The 15,488-nt window shown below is 46.9% G+C and overlaps 1 protein-coding gene across 1 annotated transcript; it reads left to right on the top strand.

Annotated features, from left to right (window-relative positions):
• Positions 1 to 3,904: 3,904 nt before the first annotated feature.
• On the top strand, positions 3,905 to 14,767 carry PDCD7 (programmed cell death 7). The gene is made up of 6 exons (XM_066592893.1): positions 3,905 to 6,072; positions 8,388 to 8,526; positions 9,213 to 9,449; positions 9,727 to 9,814; positions 13,090 to 13,822; positions 14,362 to 14,767. The coding sequence occupies exons 1-5, from the start codon at positions 3,934 to 3,936 to the stop codon at positions 13,214 to 13,216; spliced, it is 2,730 nt and encodes a 909-aa protein (XP_066448990.1). The 5' UTR covers positions 3,905 to 3,933; the 3' UTR covers positions 13,217 to 13,822; positions 14,362 to 14,767.
• Positions 14,768 to 15,488: the final 721 nt, after the last annotated feature.

Raw genomic sequence — 15,488 nt, forward strand, 5'->3', positions numbered from 1 at the left:
TGGTTAAAAAAAAAAACTATTAAAGAGCCCCTGTTAGCAGATTTATTTTGTCCTTTCAAAGAGCGGCATAAACTAGTGACAGTCCCTGATTGCAGGAGCGGGTCACTGCACAGTATAGGAGGAAGACTGTCAATCTACGAGGCAAGCTGCAGCTCATGGACTACATAGTTCAGGGTGGATTACGTAAGGTCCTCGTTACAGTGATTTGGTGCGATCAGTTTTTTATGCAGTTTCAATAAATGATGCCTATTGTATAATTTATGGTAATATAAGATGCTTCTTGATTCGGCCTGGCGAATAATTTAGATGTGTGGTGGATCTGGAATGCCTCCGAAAAATGAAAACCCAACGGACAAGCACTGCCAAAAGTGAAGAAGTGTCAGCGAGAGAGACAAGCGAAAGTGACCAATAACTTTATAATGAGAGCCAGGACATCAAGGGCTACAGAGACCCTGGAACAGCATCAGGCCTGGCTTTCAAAAAGAGAGACAGCGAATGTAGTAAATGTGGCAAGGGATTCCAGTTTGTTAGGTTTTCCATATGATCTTTACAAGTACTACGATTAACATCTGAATGTTGTTGGTGGACAAATGGACCAAATATGTAGCTACTATCATGCCAAGAAATTTAAACAGCCTTGTGGCATGTGCTGTAGGAGTGGAAACCCAGGCAACGGCGGATATATAAGGTAGTGCTTTAGTACACATAGTATATCGGTGATCAGAAGCGCGCGCTGTGAAGTCTACCAGTGGGCTGTACAGTATAAAGTTTTTAAATGGGCTGTCTAAGATAGAATTTTGTTAAAAATGGGTCCTCCCACAACACGAAAATGAGCTAATACTACCTCTCCTGGTTCCCCGCATGACTCCTGCCACTGCAGCAGATAGCCACACTGACTTAAGCCCAATGTCCACGGCAGGCACTGATTCGGAATACGGAATCCCACACAGAAACCGTGCGTGCCCGCAGGCGTGGGACATTTTCTTACCTCTTCAGATGTGGTGAGGGTTGCGGCCAGATCTTCTTTCTTCAGCACGGCGGATGCGTCCGTTCACAGCGGCCGACGCACATTAGAAGTGCCTTTTTTTCCTTTTTAATCTTCTGCTTTCCCGCTGCAAGTCCGCAGTATCGGCTGTGGGTGTGCCACGGATCAGACGGCTTCCATTGGTTTCAACGGAAGCCGTCCGTGCAGGATCCACGGAAAAATGGAGCGTGCTGCGGTTTTCTCCTGAGGGAAAAATTACATCTGCATGCTTTTAAATAGTTTGCGGCCACTAATGCATCCCTATGGGCGGCTTGAGTTGCGAATCTCTTGCAAATGAAATCCACCCGTGGATAGTGGGCCTTATTGTTTACAAACTGTCTACAGCAGCCTGTGACGCCCTGTAGACAGGCTGCTGCAGTAATCAAAGATCCCAGCACACGATCGCTGCAAAGAATATGCAGGGGGAGCAGGAGGGAGAGAGGTGCGTACTAGCTTATTTTCTGTCCTGGGGTGCAGTTGTTTTTTTTTTTTAAACATAAAGCAATTGTCCAAGTAATTTTTTAATACAGCAAATTGACAGGATATTTCCATCTCAGATGTGTGTTCTTATACAAATGTAGTAAAACATAAAAACCTATAGTAATTTATGTCCCCCAGCATAGTGCCATTGTAAAATACGTTTTTAGCAACAAAAAAAAACCAACATGGTTACATTGATGGAAAAATAAGTTACGGCTCTTGATATGCAACTATGACGGGAGAAACGGGCGTCCTTGTTGAGGCATTAATGGCAGCTGCTTCTTCACCAGCTTCATTTGACTTGATATGGGACATCATCCTCAGTATGCTGCCCGTGTTAGATCACTGGCCCAACCTATTTTAACCCTTTAAAGTCACAAGTTACTTATTCAAATCAGCAAAGTCTGCCTACTAGGATGCCAGCTGTCATGCCCAGAACCACTTTGTCCCAGGCTGAACTCAACCACACTTTCTAAAAAGAATTTTAAAAAAATGAAGCCCCTAGTAGAAGCTGTCGTTTTGCTGCAAAACTCTGCATGCAGTTCCATTTTAGGCAGATATGCGAATGATCAGAGTTGTGGTTGATTAGATGACTGGTCTTGCCACCGTGGTGTAGTTGCACCCTTGGCTCAGAGGCTCCTTGTGTGTAGTGACCTCTTTTTCTACTTGGGTAGAGCTTGTTGACCACTAGACGCCTCTACGATGCAATCAAAGAGATTTCGCCCAGTTAAGGCTTCCTACACACGGCGCAATATTGGGCTGTAAAACTCGTGTGCGTCTATCCAAGCTAGAGGCGGTACAACAAGGTACTAGAGCCTCCATGTCCAGCCGTATGATATACTGTATCCAAGCTAGAGGCGGTACAACAGGGTACTAGAGCCTCCATGTCCAGCCGTATGATATACTGTATCCACGCTAGAGGCACAACAGGGTACTAGAGCCTCCATGTCCAGCCGTATGATATACTGTATCCAAGCTAGAGGCGGTACAACAAGGTACTAGAGCCTCCATGTCCAGCCGTATGATATACTGTATCCAAGCTAGAGGCGGTACAACAAGGTACTAGAGCCTCCATGTCCAGCCGTATGATATACTGTATCCAAGCTAGAGGCGGTACAACAAGGTACTAGAGCCTCCCTGTCCAGCTGTATGATATACTGTATCCAAGCTAGAGGCGGTACAACAAGGTACTAGAGCCTCCATGTCCAGCCGTATGATATACTGTATCCAAGCTAGAGGCGGTACAACAGGGTACTAGAGCCTCCATGTCCAGCCGTATGATATACTGTATCCAAGCTAGAGGCGGTACAACAAGGTACTAGAGCCTCCATGTCCAGCCGTATGATATACTGTATCCAAGCTAGAGGCGGTACAACAAGGTACTAGAGCCTCCCTGTCCAGCTGTATGATATACTGTATCCAAGCTAGAGGCGGTACAACAGGGTACTAGAGCCTCCATGTCCAGCCGTATGATATACTGTATCCAAGCTAGAGGCACAACAGGGTACTAGAGCCTCCATGTCCAGCCGTATGATATACTGTATCCAAGCTAGAGGCACAACAAGGTACTAGAGCCTCCATGTCCAGCCGTATGATATACTGTATCCAAGCTAGAGGCGGTACAACAGGGTACTAGAGCCTCCATGTCCAGCCGTATGATATACTGTATCCAAGCTAGAGGCGGTACAACAGGGTACTAGAGCCTCCATGTCCAGCCGTATGATATACTGTATCCAAGCTAGAGGCGGTACAACAGGGTACTAGAGCCTCCATGTCCAGCCGTATGATATACTGTATCCACGCTAGAGGCACAACAGGGTACTAGAGCCTCCATGCCCGCCTGTATCACATCCTGTATCCAAGCTAGAGGCGGTACAACAGAGAACTAGAGCCTCCCTAAAAATGCTCAGTTCTCCATGATAAATCCTCCTTTGCTCCGATTCTGTAATCTCTTCTATCAGCCTTACAGTCACACACAGTTTCCTTTGATTCCTTCTGGCGTGTTGTGATATATGTGTGTATATACACCCTCTGGGTGCTGTTCAGTGGCCCAAACTCATTTAACCCTTTGAAACACACTCCCAGATTAATGCCCCTTGTTCTTTACTTCTTTCTTCAGTCTCTTATCTGCGCTGCCCTTAGGGCGACTCTCTGCAATATAAACTATTATTAAAACAAGTTCTCTCCTTAATGGACGAGGAAAAAACAAAGAAAAAACTATTTCTTGCGAACAACAAATTGCAGGATAAGAAAGCGACTTCACAATTGTGAGGCAATAAGGTTTCTAGAAAGCGAAACCCTTCCCGTGCACTGCCTCCTCCTAGCCGGCAGGTGTCGCTGTCGCCAGTCCCGGTACTGCTGGCCCGCGCCTGCTGCTTTCTCACTTCCTTGTTGTCATGGAGAGGAGGCCGCGGCCCTCGGTGAATGGGATGAGGGACAGACCGCGCTATGATAACAGTTCGGCACAAGGTCCACCGGGGTTCCGGCATGAGGCGCCTCAGTACCCGCCGTCCCGTCCTCCACCAGGAGAGGCGCCCCCTCGAGTATACCACCCTGACGGCGGACCCTGGGAGGGCCGACCCCCTTATAACGCCGGGCCGTATGGAAGGTCCGAGCAGAGAGACAGCCGACTAGATGAGCCACAGCAGCATGGAGGTAGGAGGCCTGGCATGCCTCCCCGTGGGCCTGTACTACAGGAGATCCTATCTCGGCCCAGTCTACCCCACATGCACAGAGCTGAGGAGCTGTATGGCAGCGGGGGGCTGCAGGCCCCCATTATGCCTGATGACGGTTCAACCCCAAATATCCTCCAGCGTTGGGCGCCAGAGCCACCGCAGGGTGTGATGCCATACAGTGCCCCCCGGGAAGGCACTCAGGAGTCGTTTACTCAAGGAAGACCCCAATTCGGGCCACATGAGGCACCCCAAGGTGTGATGCTCCCCTTGGACGGCACTCAGCTGTTGCCGACTTTAGGAAGACCACAGCAGCGGGCATCTGAGCCGCCCCAGGGTGTGATGCCGTATAACACCCCACAGGATGGCAATCGGGCACAGACCTCAGGAAGGCCATATAACCGGGCAACTGAGCCCCCCCAGGATGTGATGTCATATGACACTCCCCGAGATAGTTATCAGCAGGCGCCGACTTCAGGAAGACCCCTGCCACACAACCGGGCACCAGATCCCCTCCAGGGTGTGATCCCATATGACGCCCCCCGAGATGGTTCCCCTCAGGCACTGATTCCAGGAAGACCCCAGCCAGTCATATCTACATATGCTCATGAAAACGTGTCTGGAAACAGAAGAGAAAGTCAAGATGGGATTCATCGGCCAACCCGCCACAAAGATGTATACCGGTCAGGAGAGAGACATGATCACCGTGGAGAACCCGAAAATCTATCGGATGAGCGCCATGACCCTATGTACACGGAAAGTCCATTGTCAATGGGTGAGCATTCGGACAGGTACTATCGGGGTGGTCCAAGCAGATTTAGAGATTCTGATCCAACACCGTATCTGTACCCTAGCAGCCACTTTAGTGGAGGACCACCAACGGGCTTCCAGCATGAGCGGAGTAATCTGCAACTTGCATACCAAAATGAAGAAGCCCAACCTGGAGCATCGCGGGCAGGAATGTATAATGTGAACCCCCCTCCAGTACCCGATACTTTACACTACAGGGCACCATCCCCGGGCATCCAACAATACTCTATGCAACCTACCCAAGACCCTCCACAACAAGGCCACTATCCTTTACCCCAAATTCAAGGACATCTCCCCAGTTCTTCCTACGCTTTCCACCCACCGGTAGGCACTTTCTTCAGTGGCTCTCTTGAGGAAGGTGACTTGGAGGTCCCCAGGCTCTACGGCAGTCATCCACCCCACCTGCCCCAAGATAGACGACAAGGTCCGGATCCTCTTACGTCTTCAGGAATGGTCGCCGAGAGCCATTTGGAACATGATGTTCTTTTTCCTCAACATGAAGTCTTAGATGGGCGCATGGACCCAAATCTGTTACTGCAGCACGGCAGCCCATTTGTTTCGCAGCCCACCCCTCACATGGAGGACAGTTTTCTGCACTTGGACACGCCAACTGATCTAGAGAAAGTTGGGTCTGTTGATAAAGAGTACTTTGTTCAGTGGCTTAACGGCTTCTTATCTCATCCAAGAAAGAAGCCTCCGACCAAGCCTGAGACGGTGGAGGGTTACTCGGTAGCGGAAGCTCGTGAGCTGATATACGGTGCCCTTCGATTGGTAACGCAGCTCGAATCCTTGTGCCAGACTCTGGAAAGCCGTGACAAAAAAGGAGAGCCGTGGACAAAAGATTACGAAAAAGCAGCTGATATACAGGAAGATCTAGAGGGAAGACTAAAGAAGCTGGAGAGGCCGGGGTATATCCAAGGGGTCAAGAGGAAACTGGAGAGATTACGCAAAAAAAGGCTTCGCTCGCAGCGCAGGAGGCAAGCGGGAGAGGAGGAAAAGGTGGCAGCCGAGCGTTCTGCGGAAAAGGAGGCCAGCATTGACTTATGGAGAATGCAGTGTATCCAGCAAGTAGAGGAGAAGAAACGGGTGAGCGTCTTAACGAAGAGTCCACATCGCTTCTGGTTAATTAGAACAGATTTTCTTTATATACAGCTGCTATTTCAGGAAGAGTTTAGCTGTCACCATAAGGCCGGGTTCACCCGGCTGTAACCGAAAAACACTGCAGGGCTCCCACAGCGTTTTACAGCTGTGGAGCCGGCCGTGATCCTGCGTATGGTGGAGCAATTGTACTGCGCATGACCGTGTTCTCACGCCCGCTGTCATACGCAATACACCAAAGTCTACAATGAAACTTCCACTTTGGAAATTGTGTCTCGTTTGGATGTACCCTAAGGGTACTCTTACACAGGACAACTGTCTGGTCTTTAGATGCCCAACAGCCAATCCAAGGATTATTGATCTTGTACTTTCACATTGGAGCGATACTCACTGAACGGAGGCGTAGGGCCGTGGAGATCTCCTCCGGCTACCCGCCTCCATTCAGAGTAAACAGAAAGTTGTTTGTAGATGAATGATTTCCTGTTTATGCGGGCCGACAGTCGCTTGGTTTTTAGGTAAGCTGAAAACCCTAGGGCTGGGTTCACACGGGACAGATTTATTGCAGAATTCTCACGGATTGGCCGCACTGAAAATCCGCGAGAATTCCGCTGAAAAACCGCAACTCCGGCTTTTGGAGCGGCTTCGCCGCCTCCATTTCTGCTGCGGCCGTCTTTCCCCATAGAGAGGAGAAAGGCCGCTGCAGAAAAAAAATTTGACATGCTGCGTCTTTAATTTCCGCGCCGCAGCGTGTGGATGAGATTTTTGCTAAATCTCGTCCACTTTGCTGGCTAATCCCAGAATTAGGAGCTGCGGGTGGAATTTCCGTGCGGGTAATCTGCATGGAAATTCCAAAGCAAACCGTTTCGCGTGAACCCAGTCTAGCAGTTCAGAAAAAAACTTCCCTTTGTATTTCCAGCAGCATCCTTTTCCTTTCTAGTAGTAAAAATGTTAGCCCTTGTACCATGATCACTTCTCCAGGTGTCACAAGTCATCTCCCCACCACTTGCTTAGTAATCACATCAGTCACCCTGTTCCTCAGTACTACAACTGGAAGTAGCAAGCTGCCAAATGCATGATGGACCTTAGGCAAAACCCATTCATCAGGACATATTTGGTAGCTGTTACAGCGGCCTCATGACCAGGTTTTGCCTTGCCATAAACGTTTTCTAAACTTTAACTAAGAACTTATTATTACTTCCCCTTCATTATATTATCTTATGCTTCTAAATACAGGGGCATCAAAACCTTCTAGGGGTTGTCCGGCCTTCAGAGAATTTTTTTCTATTGATGACCCATTATTGTTGGGAGGTGCATTTCCACTAGCTGACCATCGCTGTGATTACTGATAATGGAAATCTACTTTTGTATACTAGGGAACTGCATGCCAAGCAATAATACCCTGATACACTATGTTAACAAAAGTATTGGGACACATAGAAGTTGATGAAATTTGATTATTCACATTTTAAATACAGTGTTGGGCCACCTTTTGTCCTCAATGACTGCAGTAGCCTTCTTAGGCCGCTTCCCACCAAATGCCAATAGATGTGTAGAGGGACTTGCCTTCATTCCTCGAGGAGAGCTTCAGATAGTGATGCGAGGGTTGATCGGTGTGTTGGACATGCATAGATACGGCGTTCTGGTTCGTCACAAAGATGCTTGATGGGATTGAGATCCGGACTTTGGGCGGCCAATGAAGCTTGCAGACGTTCTGCTCCTCATAACCAGCCTCTCACCGCTGTGTGCTGTATGACATGATGCTCAGTCATGTTGGTAGAGACAAGGAGCTATACTAAAGTATTACACAGGTTCCTCCAAACTTGGCTGCACTGCAAACTCACCGGATGGTTTCCATCCCTAAATAACACTGCTGACCGTAGACTTTGGAAGGTCCAAAAGCGCTGCGATGTCCCGTACTGATGGGTTGTTCAGGTGACGTCCCACCACCAAACCCCGCTGGAAGTCTGTCCACTTTACACCTTTTGGAATTCTGATGGTTTCTATATTGGGGCATGCCTGTGTGATACTCTCCTCTTATACCTAGTGTTCACACATCCGATTTGTATATTCCCTTTGCCTGGCAGCACAGGATTGGTGGGAGTCCCAATACTTTTGTCAATATAGTATATATACCCATTACTGCAATAGCTCTTTGTACATGTATTCCATGAATGAGAAGAGATGCCCATCTGTATGTTACGATAGCCCTTCTACATAAATGGCACCTGTGTTAAGCCGACATGAGCTTCTCTTCTGCTCGGTGTCACGTGATTATGCTGAAATCTTGTTCTTGCCTTTTGCAGGAGCGAGAGCTTAAAGCTGCCGCAGACCAAGTACTCGGGGAGGTGCGGAAGAAGAAAAACGACGTTAAGAAAATGCTGGATGTTTTAAAGTCTTTAGAGAAACTACGGAAGCTGAGAAAAGAAGCTGCTGGAAGAAAAGGTAGTGGCAGTATTATTTGCCTTCTTCCAGGCAGGAACTAACTAAGATGTAGTAATGATGTATTACTTGTACCAGTCAATGATGATCCTTACATATACTCACTCTTGCTTCATGAAATGTAGGAATTCCTTCTAAGTATCCAAATACATCTCTGCATCGGACTTTGGTCGAGACGTGTCAATATAAAATCAGCTCCCCCCCCTCCCTTATATTTCATTAAAAAAAAATTTGTCTGCTTGCTGTGAATGGAGGCAGGTGAGGGGAGAATGCTCCTCGGCCCACTTCGCCTCCATGCCCGCAGCGCTGTGAGTGATGCCAACGATACTCGCTCCTGTGTAACAGCACAGGAGTGAGCTTCACTGGGACAAGTGTCGGCATCGTTTGCCTAACGGCTCGTCCCGTCTAAAAGCACCGTAAGTATAGATGATTTTGTATTGACACGCTTCATCTGAAGTTAGCTGTGTTTGGGTTCGTGGTCGAATCTTGGAGCATAACTATTTCCACTGATGGTGCTGGAGGATCTTTTCTACTGTCTGGTTTAGGAATTTCTTCTAGTCCTTTCTTTAGAGAGTCCAACTTCTGGAAATACCTTGTGAATATTTAATACATTGTTTTCGTTAGGCAACACGTGCTGCCAGTCAGTTTCTATTATTACAGCTAATCCTTAACCCACTCTTTACTTTCAGGTGTCTGTCCGCCACCGTCCTCTGATGTAACCTTCACAAATCACATAAATAGGCTTCGAACAATGGTGCACAAGCGCAGCGCGTTATATGATGCAGAAGAGAAGACTCTGAGGGTCATACTGGAAGGAGAGCAAGAGGAGGAGCGGCAGAGAGACAACGATAAGAGACTGAAAAAGTTAAAGGAGAAAATGTTACAGAAGCAGCGAGAACTAGACGACTCGTTATTTGGCGACACAGGTCTGTGGCAGTTTGCCTTCAGGGCTCTGCTGTTTTAACACCCACCTCGTAGACGTTACCATTAAGTAGATGCATATTCTTATATTGAATAGTCCACAACAGAGGAGCAAAGGAGGAATGTTTGCCTGTTACAGAGATGGGCATTGTAGGGTAGGATGATGACACATGGTCTATCAGTTATGTGGTAGTACGATGGCTAGATTCTAGTGGTTGCTTCTTGTATTGAAATCATCCTGCACTTGCTATTAATACACTTTCATGTCTTCCTTCATCTTAGAACCGCTACCCAGTCTGCACCCTCTTCAGCCATTTCGTCAGTATTATTTGCAAGCTGAGCACTCGGTTGTGTCCCTCGTCCAAATTCGGTGAGTCTTGCTTCTACATATATTATGTATGGCAGATACTGGTGGTTCCTTACCTGCATATCACAGAAAAACCAGCCTGTACCTCAAGCCTAATCAATAACAGTCATGAATATCCATAGGTATCGCAGGACAACCTTTTAATCTTACTTTTCTAAAATCGCCATAAACTCTATACACATAAAGTAGAATAATATACAAGGGTTATTGCGAATGATCCTCCCAATTTAAACACACATTTCTCACGTTTAGTGACGCTCAGATATATAAATTTGATATCAGTGAAAATAAGCTCAAAAACTTTCATTTAGCAAGTGTCTAACAGTAAGACTGCCCTTGCTGCTCATAGCTAACCAATCACAGCTCAGCTTTCATTTCTCAAGCTGCTGAGGTAAGATGAAAGCTGCGCTGTGATTGGTTGCTAGGGGCAGCAAGGACAGTCTTACTGTTGGACAGTTTCGCTGAATAAGGCCTAAAAGGTTTATTCTGCCGTAATAGCCACTAGGGGAATATGAAACAATATGGCTGCCAGCGAAGACAGGAGAGCGTTTTGTGTCCTTGATTTTTAAATCTACCAGTCTTATTAGTGTGCAATGTCATTTTTGAACAAAGTTTTTAGTGATGATCCGCCCAGTGGGCACACAATCTGTAAGTGGTACTCCAATTTTAAGGAAAAAGGTGAAAAAGGGTAATCGAAAATCATCCAGCCATCCACCGGTGGAAACAGTGGGGTTTGTCTGTGCAAGTTTTACACTAAGTCCTTAGAAATCCACCATCAGAGCAGGCAGTGAATTGGACGTCCCGCAGTCAAATGTGTCGGAGATTCTGCACAAATGTTTGCGACTTTATTTCTACTGATTGCAGTTGTTACCGGCCCTGATATTGGACAACAAAGCGCGGCGACGTACTTTCTGTGAGAGTACACAAACCCTAATGGAAACCGGTGGTTTCATGGAGTGTTTAGTGGTGAAGCCGCCTTCCACCTTTCAGGCACAGTTACCAAACTTAATGTCAGCATATGATGGATTGCCGAACAGATGGATTGGTCGTGCAGGTTATGACGATAGTGAACTTTTTCCTTGGCCTCCATTTTCCACAGACCTCACGCCTTGTGATTTTCTCTCTGGGGGAGTGTTAGTCTTAATGTCCGCCTTACCACCCACCATGCATGATCTGCGAGTACACATTGCAGAAGCCATTGCATTAGTCAATTGTGATACGCTACAAGAAGTATGGCAGAAACTTGACTAGGGGCTCGATGTGTGTCGATTGATAAAGAGGGTCACATTGAACACCTGTTATGTGGAAAACCTCTTTGATGTTGTGCAACAAAACTTTTTGAGTTTCTCTTTCCATTGATATCAAATTTATGTAGCTGAGCGTCATTAAACGGGAGTAATGAGGGCTTCAAATGGGGAAGATAATTTGTAATAACCCTGTATAAATAGGGAAAAAATCATTAGGACAGCAGGCAGGTAATCGTGCATCAGGGACAGTACTGCAGGGATGGCAACCTCAAGCTCCTGCTCCCTTTTATCAGCCTGCGCACACCAGGGATTCTACTGCAGGGCACTGATCTACTGCTACCCGCTATCAGCAATCTAAGAGGGTAGAAAAGACTAGCACTATACTGATTCTGCACTCATATCCTTGCCTTGATTTTAATGAGAGCTGTGCCTGCAGTTACAAGTGCCTGCCACTACATCGGGCACCTGCTGTAGTGGCAGCAGGTGCTCAATGAAGGTGCTGCTCTGACCCATGTGTGTTGCAACACTGACAGCAGGTGCCCGATCAGTCCTGATCTGAATACCCGAGTTGATCAACTATTAGTAGTATTTACCTGGAAACCCATCTTAAGAATGTAGCTATAAGAGTTCTCTAACAACAAGCCCCTCCATATGAGGGATTTTCATAGTAGTAAGACTTTGGTAAGCTGGTGCCACATGAACTTTCTCATTTAACATCTTTTTCTCAAATTTATTTTTCACGTAAAATACTTTAAAGTGAAAGCACACTGTTCCAGCCCTGCACCTGTCACCTCATAGCCTGTCACACGCTGACCGTCTTCTACGTATATTGCAGTCACTTACATGCACGTACCACAGTATCTGCTACTTATCATCATCTTGATGATGGATTTCTCCCTGCACATTTTCTCTATGCTTTAAAACTCCCAAGATGCATCAGTACAGCATCACATAACCAGCTAGAGCCAGTGCCATCTCTGCCTGCTGGGAGGACCCTGTCATAACCTTCTGTATCCTATAGTTACTTAAATAAACCACAGACCATAAGTATAGAGGCATAGGATGAGCTGTGATTTTCTTCATTATAAGCCTATGCTCACGTGGGGTGCAGTTTGCGGCGGAGTGTCCGCAGCAGACATTTTGCACAATGTTCCAAGTGCAAATTCTGCATCAAAAGTCGTACTATTCGGTGTGGATTTTAATGTGGAATTGTTACGTAATTCACCCCCTCATTTGAAGAGGTGGAATATGCACCACAAATCCAGTGCTATAAATGACATGCTGCGGATTCAAAATCTGCACCGCAGGTTGACTTCCGTATGGATTTTGTATGGATTTTTTGCAGATTTTGAAAATCTGACCCAGGTTGTTGCTACTGTAGATGCTACAGATTTTCTGTGCAGAGAGTCCGGACAGGAAACCCGCAGAAAATCTGCCGCATGTGAACGTGGCCTAACTGCGACAGGAGCCTTTAATCATTAGCAGTAAGGGATCATTCATATGAGCACATTGTCACCACGTGATATGCAGGGAATTAAAAAAAGAAAAAAATCACACTGCGCATGTCTGTGACGTCAGATACCCGGGCATGCGCAGTCCCAATCGCAGCTCGTACACGCTCTCTGCCAGCTAAGTGTATGGGCTGTAATGCATACAATGCAGCGGGAAACTTGCAGCATTGTACGCATATGTCCGTGTGAACAAGCCTTAACTGTGGTAGGATTTTCTGTAACCACCCCCTCAATTTGCAGTAGAGTCCATGTAATATCGTCACACAGGAATTATGCTGACTGAAAAACTGACTTCTTGAGAGAACGTAAAGCCAAGTAATTTTCAGATGATCAGAATCAGATGACACGACCCACCTGAGGAGGAAGTTTTAGATAGAAAATCATAACCAAGATAATTCTAGCCGACTTATATATACTGGGGACTAGTCACATATTTTAACTAAATTAAGCGGAGTGGTTCTCTAAGATAACATTATGCATTAACTGTAAAAATAAATAAGCTGCATATTCCTTCTTTCAGACACGAGTGGGATCAGTTCCTGGTTCCACCTGACCACCCTGATGGCAGCAGTATTCCCCGTGGATGGGTTGTTCCTGCACCCCCCTCTAATGACACCTGGGCCACAGCCTTGAACCAGTTGGATTGATGAAGACTTGAAGACCCCACATTATGTATTAAACGATTCTGGACAAGAGAATACGCATACAGCCTATGTCGCTGGGTTCATCCTGTTGACACTACCTAGCATGTGTTTCAGGCTGTATTGCTAATAAACCTTTCCCGATTGCATTAATTGCAGGGCTGTGTAAAAACAGGGTTATTACAAATGATATTCCATATTTAAAACCCTCATAACTCACATTTATTGACAATCTGATACATAAATTTGATCAGTGGAAACAGAAACTCAAAAAGTTTTGTTGCACAACATCAAAAATGTTTTCCCCCTTTGTCACTGAACACACATGGAGCCTGTAGTCAAGTTCTTGCCATACACGTTATAGTGTATCGTGACTGACTGATGCAACAACTCCTGTGATACCGCAGATCATGCATGGTCAATGGTAAGGGGGGGGGGGCACGTAGAGTTTACACTTCTCCAGAGAAAAAAAAAAGAACAAGGTGTAAGGTAAAAATCTCATTCACACGCTACCGACAGTCCACATGGAAACTGACATGCGGCGCGGAAATCAAATCTGCGACATGTCAATTGTTTCGCCATTTCCGCTGCAGGCTCTCTTCTCTCTATTAGGCCTCCTTCCCACGAGCGTGACGGGCTCCGCAGCGTAATATTCCGCTGTGAAGCCCGTCACGGCGCCCCCCAGAGCCCCTATACTTACCTGCGGGAGATAGCGTGAAATCGCTTCCCCGCCCACCACCGCCGCGTCACCGCTCGTCACCGCTCGTCACCGCCCACCGCTCTCGCGTCACCAGCCGTGTCACGTGACGCGGCCGGACCGCGTCATTTGGCGTCATATGACGCTCGGCGGTGGGCGGGAAAGCGTTTTTTCACGCTATCTCCCGCTGGTTACAGCGGGAGATAGCGTGAATGGACGGCTTCCATTGACTGCAATGGAAGCCGTCAGTGCGTACAGCCCGTCCTCACCCGCAGAAAATAGAGCATGCTGCGGGTGAGGACGGGAGAAATCGCGGTGCGTAATTCCGCGGTGGAATTACGCATCGTGAGCATGGAGCTATTAGGTTCAATAGAACCTAATAGCTGCGTGCAACGCAGCGGATTTTCGCCGCGAATTACGCGGCGGAAATCCGTTCGTGGGAAGGAGGCCTTAGGAGAAATTTCCGCAGGGGAAAAGGCATTTCAAACCTGCGCCAAATGGCACAGGTTTTAAAGCAGCCTTTCCGCTGCAGAAATCTTGCGGAATCTCTGTGCAGTCCTGCTGCGGACATTCTGCGAGATTTCCATCCCGTGGGAACCCAGCCTAAAGATTCCATGAAACCATCGCTTTCTATTAGAGTTTGCATACTCTCGCAGAAAGAACGTCGCCTCTAGTTTTGCTAAATGAAACTTTTTGAGTTTGTCTCCATTGCTGAGTGTCATTAAATGTGAGCTATGAGTATTTTACACTGGGAAGATCATTTGTAATAACCCTTTATATTATCTTTAGAACTTTCTAACTGGCATAGAATGAATTATTGAAATTATTTATTTTTCTGAATAAAGCAGAAATAAAATGTGTTTCTAAAGTGTCCCTGTGTTTGTGTGACGTCTCTTTATACTAGTTGAATCGCATTTCTGAGTAGCAATGTCATTCAGACAAACGGAAAACCTCCATCACCCTCGTTTATGCTATACTTTTTGGCCTGACGACTGGCAGTAATATGGAGTTGGGCTATAATAACGTCTAGAGATGAGCGAGTATACTCGCTAAGGCACATTACTCGAGCGAGTAGTGCCTTAGCCGAGTATCTCCCCTCTCGTCTCTAAAGATTCGGGGGCCGGCGCGGGTGACAGGTGAGTTGCGAGGGGGAGAGAGGAAGAGAGAGATCTCTCCTCCATTCCTCCCCGCCGCTCCCCGGCCCCCGAATCTTTAGAGACGAGCGGGGAGATACTCGGCTAAGGCACTACTCACTTGAGCAATGTGCCTTAGTGAGTATACTCGCTCATCTCTAATAGCGTCCCGTCTTCTTGAAAGGCGTTTGACAAGATTTTGGAATATGTCTGGAATTTGCACCCATTCAGTCAAAAGACCACTTGTGGGGCCAGGCACTGATTTAGGACAGAGCCCTCCACAAACAGACATTTGGAAGCACACAATGGTCTAAAATATCTTTGTATCTTGGAGCATTAACATTACCCTACACTAGAAATAAGGGGTCCAGGGCCAGTCTGATGGACAGTCTCATACCATAGGGGATTGGTGTGGATATGCACTGAAATCCGCAGCATATTTTGAAAC

Source organism: Eleutherodactylus coqui, chromosome 2 (genome assembly GCF_035609145.1).
Source record: "Eleutherodactylus coqui strain aEleCoq1 chromosome 2, aEleCoq1.hap1, whole genome shotgun sequence".
Taxonomy (NCBI): domain Eukaryota; kingdom Metazoa; phylum Chordata; class Amphibia; order Anura; family Eleutherodactylidae; genus Eleutherodactylus; species Eleutherodactylus coqui.